The sequence below is a fragment of the Periplaneta americana genome, chromosome 17 (assembly GCF_040183065.1).
Source record: "Periplaneta americana isolate PAMFEO1 chromosome 17, P.americana_PAMFEO1_priV1, whole genome shotgun sequence".
Lineage (NCBI taxonomy): Eukaryota > Metazoa > Arthropoda > Insecta > Blattodea > Blattidae > Periplaneta > Periplaneta americana.
In genome coordinates, this window is record NC_091133.1 from 31,072,966 (window position 1) to 31,086,925 (window position 13,960).

Consider the following 13,960-nt stretch of genomic DNA (forward strand, 5'->3'; position numbering starts at 1 on the left):
TACAAATCACTTGGATATGTAATTCGAAATTATTCAAGCAACCACGTGTTTTTAGGTTAGGCCTACATCTGGTTACAAGCAAGTGGAATGTGCTACAATAATTTGGAATCCTCGTTGCAAAAACAACGTCCATTGTATCGAGTTGATACAGAATAAATTCCTTTGTTTCCTATATTATAAGATATTCAAAATGCCTCGTCCATTCCAGCTTATTGAGATGAATTTTTGGTTTCCATATGTTCAATGACAGAAGAACGACTTACTCGATGATATTGCTCAGCAAATTATGAACAAAACTAATACCGATTCCTCTGAAATACTCAAACTAATTCCAGTTTATATCCCTCCAACTATATATATATATATATATATATATATATATATATAATATATATTTGGTATTAAATATCTCTAAATCGAAAAAAAAAATTACAACTTTTCGCCCCTACAATTTATTATCAATTTATAAAATGTCTTATTCTTTGTCAATACTGAATAATTATAGGCTACATCTCTTTCATCTTTTCATTTCTTTTATTTCTATTGCTAATAAAATTAGTTGCATACACCTATTTTATAATTGCTGCTCATGTGAATCATTATCAATAATAAATTATAAGTTAAATTGTTCATGTATATTTATGTGAAGAAGGTGCTTTGATGAGCATCTAGCCTGTGTACTTTTCCATACGTCATAATAAATAAACAAATAAAAAATATACAGTATTATATACACCTTATTGTAACATTTTTAGAATTGCATGAGATATACGAACTTCCGTGGAATATATACAGCAAGATAAATACTTCAATATTAATAAAAATTAAAATTAAACAAGAGGGAATTATTTCAGAAACTTGTTACGAAACTTAAATAACAAGGTGTCCATAACATTAATGTAGAAGTGGTTCGCAAAAAAGGTAAAAATGAAAACTTAAAATCAGTGTACCTCCAAGCTACAACATTCAGCGCGCGTTTTTTACGTGTGGAACATGGTTTCAAGTTTAAAGTCTCCGTATGATCACAAATATAATTTCAAGTTTAGAGGCTTCAAGACTTGACTCCTATAAATATCCCCGCGTGAATCAGGTATTACTAACCTTAGCCTATTTATTCCATATCCGACATACGTATATATTGACATAATTTATTAAATATCAAGTCAACAGTCATCACACAAGGAGCGCATTCATTTGAGTGACTTGATGACCCAGACTCCACAATATAGCATGCCTTATGTCGATGTACATTGTGTTAAGCTAAAAAAAATTAGAGAAGGAAAAAAATATATTCAAATCTAAGTTGTAATCTTTTTTTTTTTAGAGTTCAAGGAGGGGTTTAAACCCAGTAATCCTCCCCTCCCTTTTCGTATGCCCCTGGTTAGTGTATGTTGATTAGTTCCATATACGATTCAGACATTTGAAAACAAATAATTATATAACTTAGTTTCGTACTGACAAGGCTATGATGCGTTCCAGTTCAACCGAAAATGTCCTTATAGGGACTGGACCCGTTTCCCTAGCCAATTTGATTTTTTGACGGGGTAAAGAAAAATTATGCAACTTTCTTATGTTCAGATTAGTTGGCAGGTTTGACACTTCACTCTATGGAAGATCAGCAAAACGAAAAGTACAAAAATTACTAAACAAAAATAATTTGTTTATTGGAATTAACAGATGGGGGTCTACTAGTATCTGTGATTTAGTTACTTTCAAGCAATGTCATTCGTTTTATCCTTGTGCCGTTTATGGCAACATTTTTTTCTAATAATGAGACTTTTGGCTTAGTTTATGGCTCATTTAGACGTACTAGTATCTCCTGTTAGGCCTACTTAAAAGTCACTAAGTATCACCGATAGGGAAAGTAAAACTTTGAGAAAGTGCTCGTTTTAAAATTAATTTGCATGGTTTGATTATATTTTTCATTTCTTTGTAATAAACTTTCGTACAATATTTCGTGTAATTATGACTTGAATATTTAACGAATTAAATAAAGTATGAAAATAGGTGAAACCGGCATTATTTTAAAATATACTTGACACGAGTCGTGAAATATTTTACCCCATTAATTAGACGACTGAGAGGGAATTGTCCCAGTTTAAGTAAAGCCTAATATTAGCATTTATGCATGACGAGTCTTCATTCTATAAAGTACGTAATCGAAACAGTAATATGAAGTAAGCTTGAACAAGACAACAGATATCCAGGACACACGCTTCCTCGTTACTATGTAAAGAGAGTGACAAATATGTTAGTCATAAGAAAACATTCAAAATTTAATTAAAATATATATTGTATGTATGTGCCCTGGACCTCTATTGCGGAAAGATGGCCTGGTAGGCTACATCATTACCATAGAATTTGTCTAAGCGAACATACTGCTGAAGAAATCAGTAGGTGTATATGTTTGTGTACATATAAATATCATTTCCATTTGACGTGTACTAGTCACCATCACAACACAATGCTAGTTGAAAGTATTTTATACAGTACTCACCTTTAGTTGAAGTTCCTCTTTCGGGGGCGGCGGAGGCGGCGGCGGAAGCACAAAGCTCACAGTGTGGTTGCTGTGGTTGGTCGCACTGGTTGGATTCATTCTTCTCGCCGGCTGTTTCTGAAGCTGTCGCTGTTTTTGTTGCTCCTGCTGTTGACGCTGCTGGTGATACTTCTGATGCAACTCCAACTCGTGGAGCTGTTGCACGTCCATCTCAGACTCTGGTGGCGGCGGAGTGGGTGGTGGAGGTATTGAAACCAGTATCGAAGCCAGTGTGGGCCGAGGAGGTCCATTATTAACAACCGCAGGTTCCTCGTCCCCGACCACTTCATCATCTCGACTACTTCCCGTGGTTGCTAGAGAACTTCGCCTGTCCTCTTCCACTACATCGAGGTCCTCTAGTGCATCGAGTAAATTATTTAAGCTTGTAGCGTCTTCAGAGTCCAGAAAAGTTGCTGGAGGAGATGGAGGAGGCGGGGGATAGCGTTGACGGCGTCTGTGAGGTGTAGAACCGGCTGAAAGAGCACGAGGATTGTTGATATGCGTGTGATGGGGGTGACGATTGACTGTCTCCTCACTGCTGGATGTTCCAGCATCTTGTGACAGACTGCCTGCACGAGCGTGACCACTTGAGTCAGCATCGACAAACGGAATGCTATCTGTTGATGATCTGGGTCTGTAAGGGTGATTGTCTGCATGCTGCTGTTGGTGGTAGTGAGGAAGGTGACGATTTCGACGATTTGGATGTCGGAGTGATCCTGTGGTGTATATGGAGTCCTCCACCTCTTCGGGTTGTGGGAGTTGATAGTAGTAGTGACTCATGATTTAACAAGGACGCGTAACTATTCACAAGTTCCGACCACTTCCAGACGCACTTAACACCAACTGAAATCACTATTGTCGCTCTGTGTTTAATCAACACCACTTTAGTTAGCACTTCAATGTAGTCATTATTTCACTTCTACGAGTCGAAGTTGTCAATGAAACCTCTGCGTTGATTCACAGTCGCGAGTCCTGTAAATATGAATAAAACGAATCACTCGAATCAATACATTTCTAGCATGAGCACGTAATAAATACTTCTCCTGCTTTACTTTGCTCACAATGCCTAATAAAACAATTTGAATTATCTTGCCAAGATCTAGAATTAAAAAAAAAAAGAACAGAAACGAAGGTCACGCAATTCCACCATAAATCACGTAATAGCAGCAAAGGATTCGAAACGGATGCTTAAAGAGAACACATTTCATACACAAAGTGCCACCTTATTCAGGATTCAATCTGGCTAATAGCAGCAAAATATTGTCGCATTACCATAACCCCACATGCAACCAAAGCCATCTGCGACAACACAGACGCCGCAACCATGTGAACACATAATTATTCCGATGCTGAATGCGGCACTGAATGAAGAGTTAGCAGCTTGCCAACCCGACCCTATAATGGAATAAAAACACTTTTGACGCCAAATGCGGTTTGTTTACTATTAAACTTTCATTGGTAAATGGATGACATTACTTTACACTCGCTATTTATGGATCTGAACGGCTTTAAATAGGAATCTAGTAAAAAACGAAACACGCTTTCGTAACACACTGCTAAAACAACGGAGGCAACATTAATTTTTTGTAACTAAACAAAACATTTTCGGATACAGCTTTGACACATCCGAGATATACACTGCTGGACTTGTTACGAAAAACATTACAGAACATTCGTAGCGACACCATCCGGAGAATTTCAACACTAACACACACGCATACTAAAAGCACGGAATGCTATACAGTAAAGAATTTCGTATTTATATCCACACTGCATTTTCTAACGTATTAGAATCGACAGGACCGCACCAACAGTCTCGCCACAGCCAAGTCTCGGACTTAACTAAGAAGCACAACTCTGACCAAAGTCAAATACGTATACACTTGCATACGAAGCAGCGGTGAAAAGAAGGCGGGATAAAAAACCATTGCTTGGTTGGTAGGTGGTCAGACTGAAGTCAAGGGTACACGAGGGGAATAGAGCGGAGGGGCGAGAACATCTTATACCTGCCTACCTGTCCAACCACGTGACTAGATGCAGCTCCTTCTATACTACTCCGACTGTCTAAACATTAATAAAACAAAACATTGCTCGGCGTTTCTCCGCTGGCGTGTTGTTCCGTGCACGAACTGTAAACAAAAAGACATCAGTACAGTCTCCGATCGGCCTGCTTTGAGGTTATGTGCCGTGATTAACCAAGTTGTCTCTCTGGAAATGTTGATAAGCTGCAGCGTTTTACCATGTGAGGAAAACTATCGTGATAAACCGTTACATTTCTAGTATTACTGTATACATAACGAGGTAATATTTTTATTTCGTAGTCTTACTTGTGTTTACACCTTGTTTCCATATCGGTCTACTTGGTTTATTCCTATTATGGTATTAGTTCGAACGAGATGTTATATTCAGTTTACGTGAATCGAATTGTATCTTTGTTGCTGTAATAAAAGTTTTTATTTTTATATCACAAACAGCAGATATGGTTTCATCAACCGGTTCAATCGTCTATTGCAAACAACTGTCTTGAATAATGACACGACAATTTCGATGTCTGATGATTCGAATAAAACTTTTAACATCATTCTATTGAACAGAAAAAACAAAACTTATGTAATAGCGATGAACATAATTACGAGCAATAATTTCGTAAAAGGCTCCTCCTGCTGCTTAATGGATTATAATTTTAAAATGTATCCATTTTCTGGTGATTCACAACGCAGCCTAACTTCAAGAGAATCAAGGATTTTAGACAAGGGCGCAAATAGCCATAGTCGCTGACGCGCCCTTTTTAAACCCCACTAACTAACTCAAGAGAATCCTGGTTCTATTCCCCAAATTCAGATAGAAATGTCTATCTCATATTATCGATTGAATCTCTCTCGCTCTTCCTCACTCTCTATTCCTCTCTCTCTCGTCTTGTGCTTGTCTGGCATTTAAAGCTTTGTTAGCGGTTAGCGGGGGTGGGGGGAGGAGTCTCCCCTTCAAAGTATTCTTCTAATGTGACAAAAATTTAGCAATTACATATTATAGGATACGAATCACAGAATATAGTAGCTTATTATTATTACTTATAATAACTACAATAGACTCTTTTTAATCAAACCATTTCTTGCACAGGGGTTGTCGGATTATTGATGTTAAATTTAATGCTATAACTTAAGCTGCGCCAACCATTCCATTTACATTTCCAAATCGGAACTTGAACGTTCCACACATGGTCGACGCGTATACCCGTGTATACGTATAGAAGTAATAAAGTATAATACATGGCAGAGATGAAAATTTCCCAAACTACTACTCGATATCATAATAGAAGTGATAGGAAGTACACTACAAGGAGGTCTGATACTTGAGAGACTGGATTACCGAGAGCCAGATTAGAGAAAGCCTAGTGTATCACCTCGGTTTGGTTTATCAGCACTACATTAGGTATTACAAATCAGCGTAACTGCATCCACAAGTGTAAAATTCTGTGATCATGTAAAACTTCGTGGTGCTACATAACCGCTTAAAATAACATGGGACAAAGAAGACAAGAACATACATTCACATGCCGCGACAGGAACAAAATGTTTATATTCTGTTACAAAAAAGTCTAACTTGAAAACAGAATTTGGATTGTAAACTACTTTTCTTTCATTTACTGCTTCCTTTAATAAACGTACAGGAATTAAAAACCCCTCAAAATCACGTTTTAGGAAATAGAATATTCACTAAAGTAACAAAACTTTCATTTCATTTTTCATTCATGACTCTCAAGAATGATAAAGGCTGTTTTCATCTTAACAATATCTTAGGGAATTGCCCTATTCAAATTACTTTCACACTCAATATAATTTATGCCTGCAAAATATTTCTTATTATTATTTATTACTTGTATTTGTTAAAATTTTGAAGAAACTAGGCAAATTTCTTTGTTTTCATCTTATCAACAAGAATGTCTCTCATTTGGAATCTTATGGGACTAAAAATTCATCAAAATTTGTTCCTAAGGTTTGCACATTTACATATATTTTACACAGAAAATAGGGTGAGACTACATTTAAAAGTATTTTATATCTTAATATGCCACGATGGATAACTCCTGCATACATCAAACAGCTAACACGTTTATATAATGTGTGTCTGTGTCTGTGTCTGTGTCTGTGTCTGTGTCTGTGTGTGTAATTAATTTATATTGGCAATAATAGTTTTCGTTCTATTTTAAGAAAATGAAAACTAATTCAGTACACGCAGAATGATGCGCTTCATGAGTTTCACTTTTCTTCATATAATACCGGTAATAACATTAAACACTTGTAACAATTGAATTTAATTGAACGATTCTGTTAAACGTACAAAATAACCATTATTACTGTTTAAGACAAACGCATTCCAACGAAGCAACTTCGTGGGCAACAGAACTGACCACGGATTATTATAGGTTCACATGCAGAAAGTCGCTCGTATTTGTCAATAATCACCGTATGACGACACTACCCTATGCGTGCAGCAAGCCACCCTCTTTTATTGTGACTCACACGAAAGAGAAAATGGAAGGGGGCTGTTTTTATACGGGGAGGTTTCCACAGCAAGTCGTGTTACTATCGCATCTCACCTGAAACTTGTCATTTGGAAAGATAGATACAGTGGGGAGGAAAAAAACAAGCCTACACTTCGTGAGTTATTAACTTTTAACACGGCTCTTTTGTGGTTTTATATAGCTACCCTCGAGAATAATAGGATGGCCGCCGGCACGCTACTTCTGCTTGGGGAATCATGTGCCAGAGTGCGCGTTACTCCCTTCATGGTTTCAAAATTATGCGAGACCTTAAAAATACATGTGAAACATTTTCTGAATGGAGCGTTAGCTTTTCTTGAATGTTGCTGTCATAATTGATGGAATATCAAGCTTGACGAAGACTAACAATTTAGCGATTATTGCAGTGGTTAGAAGAAAATATTACCATAAAGGTTCTGGTCCATTGATCAGTTGCTCCTGTTCTGCTATGAATAATAATAATAATAATAATAATAATAATAATAATAATAATAATAATAATAATAATAATAATAATAATAGATAAATGGAAACCAATAAAACAAAGGAAGCGACCTAAAAGAATGCATTTCGACTGAAGATAAAAGACTGTAAACCTATTCATTTAAAAAATGAATATATTGATTAATTATATAATAGTAATAAGATAAGTAAATAATAATTATTTATTTATTTATTTATTGAAATGAATAGGGTTGCAGTGTCTTATTTTCAGTCAAATTGCATTTGTATGGGGTTTTTTCCCTTTGTTTTATTGGCTTCCATAATAATATTAATTAATTAATTTTTATTTTTTTATTGCAGTCCCTTATCTTCTATCGAATTGCATTTCTCTAGGTTTTTGTCCTTTGTCTTATTGACTGTCACTTTGAGAGAGGAACAGAGGCTAAGGTTGTTTGAGAATAATGTGCGTAGAAAAATATTTGGAGCTAAAAGGGATGAAGTTACAGGAGAATGGAGAAAGTTACACAACGCAAAATTGCATGCACTGTACTCTTCACCTGACATAATTAGAAACATTAACCTTCTGAGGACTCGATACATTTTGTTACATAGACGAATATGTGGGGTGTTTCTTCACCCCAACCGATTATTTGGGATAATAAGTATTTGTAGGCCTATTCCTTTTTAAAGTATATTTATTTACAAAAGAATAACAGGACCGTAAATGAGCCTCCATAATGAACATTGTTGTAAAACTGATATCACCAACAATGGTAACTTGCAACAATGTTTAAAAACAATTTTGTTTCTTATTACATAAAGTAAGGAGAAAAAACATCTTACAGTTTATTCTTTCTATGCTCTCTCAGTAACTGAGTCTCATCAATGAACCATTTCAGTGTTCTGCCCAAGGGCAGGTCTTTCACTGCAAATCCAGCTTTCTCCAGTCTATCCTATTTTCTGCCTTCCTCTTTGTCTCCGCAAATGATCCATACATCTTATGTCGTCTATCATCTGATATCTGCTTCTACTCCGAACTCTTCTCCCGTTCACCATTCCTTCCAGTGCATCCATCAGTAGGCAGTTCCTTCTCAGCCAGTGAACCAACCAATTCCTTTTCCTCTTCCTGACCAATTTCAGCATCATTCTTTCTTCACTCAATCTTTCCAACACAGCTTCATATTTTATTCTATCTGTCCAATTCACACATTCCATTCTTCGCCATATCCACATTTCAAATGCTTCCCTTCAGTTCGTCGTAATGTCCATGTTTATGTGCGATATTACACCACACTCCATAAAAAGCACTACACTAGTATCTTCCTTTGTTCTTAGTTTACGTCCGGAATCTTCTACCGTGGAAAGACTCATCAAGTCATGATTGCAATTTTTCTTAGGAAAGATAAATGCGGTAGCTTCACGTTGCTTTCCACACACCACTCTCTCTTTTGCATCTTAAAAAGATCCTAGGGACCCCAGCGTGGAGGTGAGGAGAGTGGATTTGACTAAGTAGGCCCTCACCGAAATTCACCGCAAGGGTTAAATGTCAATTCTATCAGGGTTTTTGATTCGATTAGAGACCGGGAAGTCCCAATTAGCCTTTGCCCCAATGTGGACATATATCTTGATTTCATACTTTCCCGGCTTTGACGTCATATAAACCCTAAAGGAACATAGTCCCCTAGATAGAACCAACTGTTCATCAATTGTCAGGTGTGAACACGAATTTATAGTTTTCTTGGCAGTGCAGAACAAAGATAGTGAAAATTTCTCGGAAAGCAGCCATTTTGTCTGTGGATTTCCTTTCTGTCCTAGTATTATAATCGTCAAATCTCAAGTCTTAGAGATCTATCCCTGACCATAGATCCTGAGAAGAAGAAAGACCTTTGAAAGAGGGTGTCAGTAGTTTAGAGCATGCTTACTGGTTCCTGGTTAGCAATCAGAGCACCAATTCCAAGCACAATTCCGAAGAATGCATGTATTTCCTCACGAATGTAGGAATCCAATGTCTTTTTTTCATTATTCGGATTTTCAAGGTTCCATTTTCCGGACAGTAATTCTCCTTTCTGATTCTGATTTGAATATAAGACTATTATGTCCACTATTTCATTGTCAAGGAATAGTTTAAAAATAGTTGCAATATTTTCTGTACATTTGCAGTAGGGCCACTTTTTACTCACAATATTTGGCGCGGGTTCTTCGTGTTGGTGGGTAGGGAAAATTTTTCCACTTTTCTCCACTTCTACTAAAAACATACGAAGAATCGTCTTCTCCAGAATCTCCTATAGATGGATCCACTTCATCATCAGGTACAGGTTCACGTGTGATTACAACGTCAAATTCCTCTATAATTCAATTTTACACACAAAATAAAGACATAACGAGAAAGAATAAACGACTTTATTTGAAACAGGTTACGAGACATCAAAACCTTTGCACGACTATTTTAATGATTCTCACGAGTTACATATTCCTCTCTAATCCTTCTCTTCATTTTTTACTATACATAATACAAAGATAAAGTAATGTGACGCTGCAAGAAGTCAATTCGAAATTTTAACGGAAATATAGAAGATCTGAGCGTTCGAACTGCATATCTGCCAGTGCATAATGACTTTTTCCAGAGTATTGAACAAATTCTCTTCATATTCGGTATTTTGTGTCAATTAATCTCGAAGTAACACATATCTGTGAACTATAATAACTTTATTAACAATTAATATATATACGATATTTTATATAATAGTATATTATAAATTAAATTATATAGATAATAATATGTCACAAAAATATCTGTGTCAAAGTAATTATTTATATAATTAAGCGTTCAATCGTAAACTTATTCAGATAACCCCATCCCACTGTATCTCCACTTTTCTACCGGAACTCAAACCCAGGTCCGCTGAATTTGTAGTCAGAAACATTAGTACTTGAACTAGTGTCCTGCAATGTTCGAACATGAGAGAGGCAACCAAGACATTAAAAACTTCGTCCTATTTCATATGAAAAACTAATCGCAAGATTTGTATTAAAATTCTCAAGCGGCTAATACATGAGTGGAGGACAACGAATATTTTCATAACGAGTTCAAAAAAATATGACAGGCGTCCTTCTGCAGAGCGAACTTCACCATACTCGACAAACTTGAACCGAACGTAGCGCCTGTAATGCACGACGCTAATTAGAACAATAAAGAAATGTTATAGGGTTGGTTTTAGTTTTTACTTTGGAAATTTGGAATATTTTTTACTTAGGCCTACTTAAAAAATCCACCACATTCCAAATTGATGACCGAAACCATCTCGATTAAATTGAACACCGAAATGGCCACTACTCTGATTACAGAAATCACCTTAATCTAAGTGACTATACAAACTAAAGTTAAACGGATTCAATCTCGGCCGAGATCGATAGATTTTTGGGCGGAAAATCTTAAATTTACTGTATGTTAGCGATTTCTTACCTCACGAATGAAAATGAACTAACGAAAAATTTCATTTTCATTCTTGTTCTCTTGAAATAAACCATGAATTTTAATCTACAACTAATAGCACAGTGAAAAAAAAATACCTTATTGACGTAATTAAGTTACAATAACTGGTTAACATAAAACATATTAAAATAAATATTAAATACCGGTACTTTTCTGTTATGCAAGTTCACAAGATTGTCTAAACACTATGACATGACTTCAATAAATGTAATTATCTTAAATATTGAAATGAACGACAGTTCTAACTGTGGGTAAATAAAAATAATTTTTGCCAGAAAGAACCGGCATGGTGCGGGGATTTTGAGTATCTGCACTAATGTCATAGACGAAAAGACTTTCAGAATTTCGTAGCTATATTTCATTTCATCATCAGAGTATATACGAAACAGGTTCAACGTACCTTTCGGATCCGTTACCAAGAACCAATCGTGAATAAATTGAATCTTTATTTAAATAACGAAATATTCAATTTGAAAATGGAAATAAAAGACAAACTAAAAAGTTGATGTTATATACACACGAATCTCCGCAAAGGAACCCGAAAATATACAGCTTTTAGATCGATCTCCATAGACAGCACCATTGAGGCTACGAGAAGTAATTACAGAGAGATACGTCATTGCTTCAACAATGGGGGGAATGGTGGATAGAACAGAAAGAAGTCGTCAGAGATCGATCAATACATCGATTGAAACACGGAGCGCCAGTAAAAGTGACGCGCCAGCAAAATAAGGGAGAAATGAAGTTTCACTTTTATTACAAAAAAAAAAAATAGATACCCCAACTTTATTTAAGCATTTATACAGTTTAAGCAAGTGTGATTTCTCACAAATTCACATAAAATGGCTATTCGAGTGTTTTAATTGCTGTAATAATATTTTACTATTCATGACAAATTGACCTAGATTAAATATATTAATGGTTCACAATGAGTTCCCATACACATTACTGAATTGGCATGCAACCAGTTTTATTATGGAGAAAAACCGTTCACAAGAAAGATGTAAAGTTGGCCACATATCTATTAAGACATATACTTACAGTAAATTATGTATTTGGTATTGTATGTTAGCCTATATTATAACAGATCGTCTTTACAACTAGATTTATTATAAATAATAAAGATAATCCTTTACGAAGTATTGACCCCAGATGCTCTTACGTTCCTGTCTGGTTTCTTAAATTATATTTTGCAATAGAATTTTTCAAAGAATATTTGAGATTTCTCCGGAAAAGAAAGATTATTACAGAACATGTATTGTTTCATACTCCATCAAAACCTAGGCTTACGTAAAATTTTAGACGGAATTTGGATAGGAATATTTAAATCCTTATTATGTAAATACACAGCATGTGTACTCTATAGCAATTGAATTAACAGTCGCATGCCAATGCCCATTATACACCAACTAATACCAATGGTTGGGTCAGTAACTGACCACACGTATTTCATATTGTTTCTGCAATTAAACTATATAAACTATACATTTTTGTAATCTTTATGGCTTAAGGAACTTTATATCAACTTTATTGAATGTATTTTGCTTCACAAATTTTTTTTTGAACAGATACAAAAAAAAAAATAAACATTCTAAGAGAAACAGGTATTCGGATACAATATTACTTGCTGCATTCAAGATTTATGCAAACAAAAACAATAATTCAGAATCACACTACGAACAGGTTCTAATATTTTATATTTTATTTTAGTACGTTATTTTACGATGCTTTATCAACATGTTAGGTTATTTAGCATCTGGATGAGATTAAGGTGATAATGCCGGTGAAATTTGTCCGGGGCCCATCACCGAAAGTTATCCAGCATTTGCCCATTTTGGGTTGAGGGAAAACCCCCGAACAAACCTCAACCCGGTAACTTGCCCCGACCGGGAATCGAACCCGGGCCAGCTGGTTTCGCGGCCAGACATGCTAACCGTTACTCCACTGGTGTGGACAGGTTCTAATAGGAATGGATTCTTCTTTCGTCATATGAGCAGAACATAAATATGTAGGGTACTTATTACATGAAGTACAGGTCTTCATGTATTTGCGGTCCTTACTTCTTGGGCATAAATAAGAACCGCCTTTGTTTGGAATATTTGTCACTGCATTACGAGTTACTTTTCTGGGTAGTTCTGAACGTACAGTTTCTCTGCTCACTGCACCTTGGTCTTGATTGAAATTATAACCAAATATACATAAAGCATCTATATACTTTGTGTATAGGCCCACCGAATCTTCAGCACGCTTCTTTATATTTATGATGCAAAGTTGTCGACTCAGTTCTTTCAAAAAAATTTTCCTTCCAGAATCCTTTTTTTTTTTTTTGTACTGTTTAGTTTCATTAGTTTCACGAAACAATATATATGCATTATATGCTGCAATGTCAATGATGGTGAATAGAACTGCCATTGGCTGTTGCCGCGTTCCTCGACAACAAGAGTATGTTCTTATGCACTTGTCAAGAACATCCACTCCTGCTTTAGAAGAATTGTGGAATAGGATTATATCTGGCTTATCGTCAGTCACCTTCATGTCACAATGTTGCGTGCAAGGACTCTCACAACTTTTCCTTTCTTTGGGACATTGCTGACCAAGATGGTATCTTCAGTGAAGGCATATCTAACTGTTCCAGGTTGGGAATTTTTCAAAGAAACAGGGCGAAGCTCTGTTGGTAAATCTCTTGTCACTTCGCATGGTGCCAATTGTAGTCACTTTCTCCTTCAACAATTTCGTTGCAACGAACATGGTTATGAATTTCCTGTCCATTGTGATGTTTCTTCCTGATTGTTCCAAGTTAGACATATGAACCAACCTTTTCACTACTTCAGGACCACTGTTATGATGTCTTTGCTCAGATTCAAACTATCCTGCATAAGGGTCTGCTGCGAGGCAGTAGTTTGTGTTGGAATCACACAACAGGTTTACTTCTATCTCACATTTTCCT

At 35.9% G+C, this 13,960-nt stretch overlaps 1 protein-coding gene across 1 annotated transcript in view; it reads right to left on the minus strand.

The window, feature by feature from the left end:
* LOC138692633 (lysine-specific demethylase 9-like) overlaps positions 1–13,960 on the minus strand; it is a 227,415-nt gene that overhangs the window by 174,992 nt on the left and 38,463 nt on the right. Inside the window, exon 2 of the mRNA XM_069815701.1 lies at positions 2,498–3,508. Within this exon, the coding sequence (XP_069671802.1) occupies positions 2,498–3,316 (819 nt within the window). The 5' untranslated portion in view covers positions 3,317–3,508. The remainder of the gene's footprint in view (positions 1–2,497; positions 3,509–13,960) is intronic.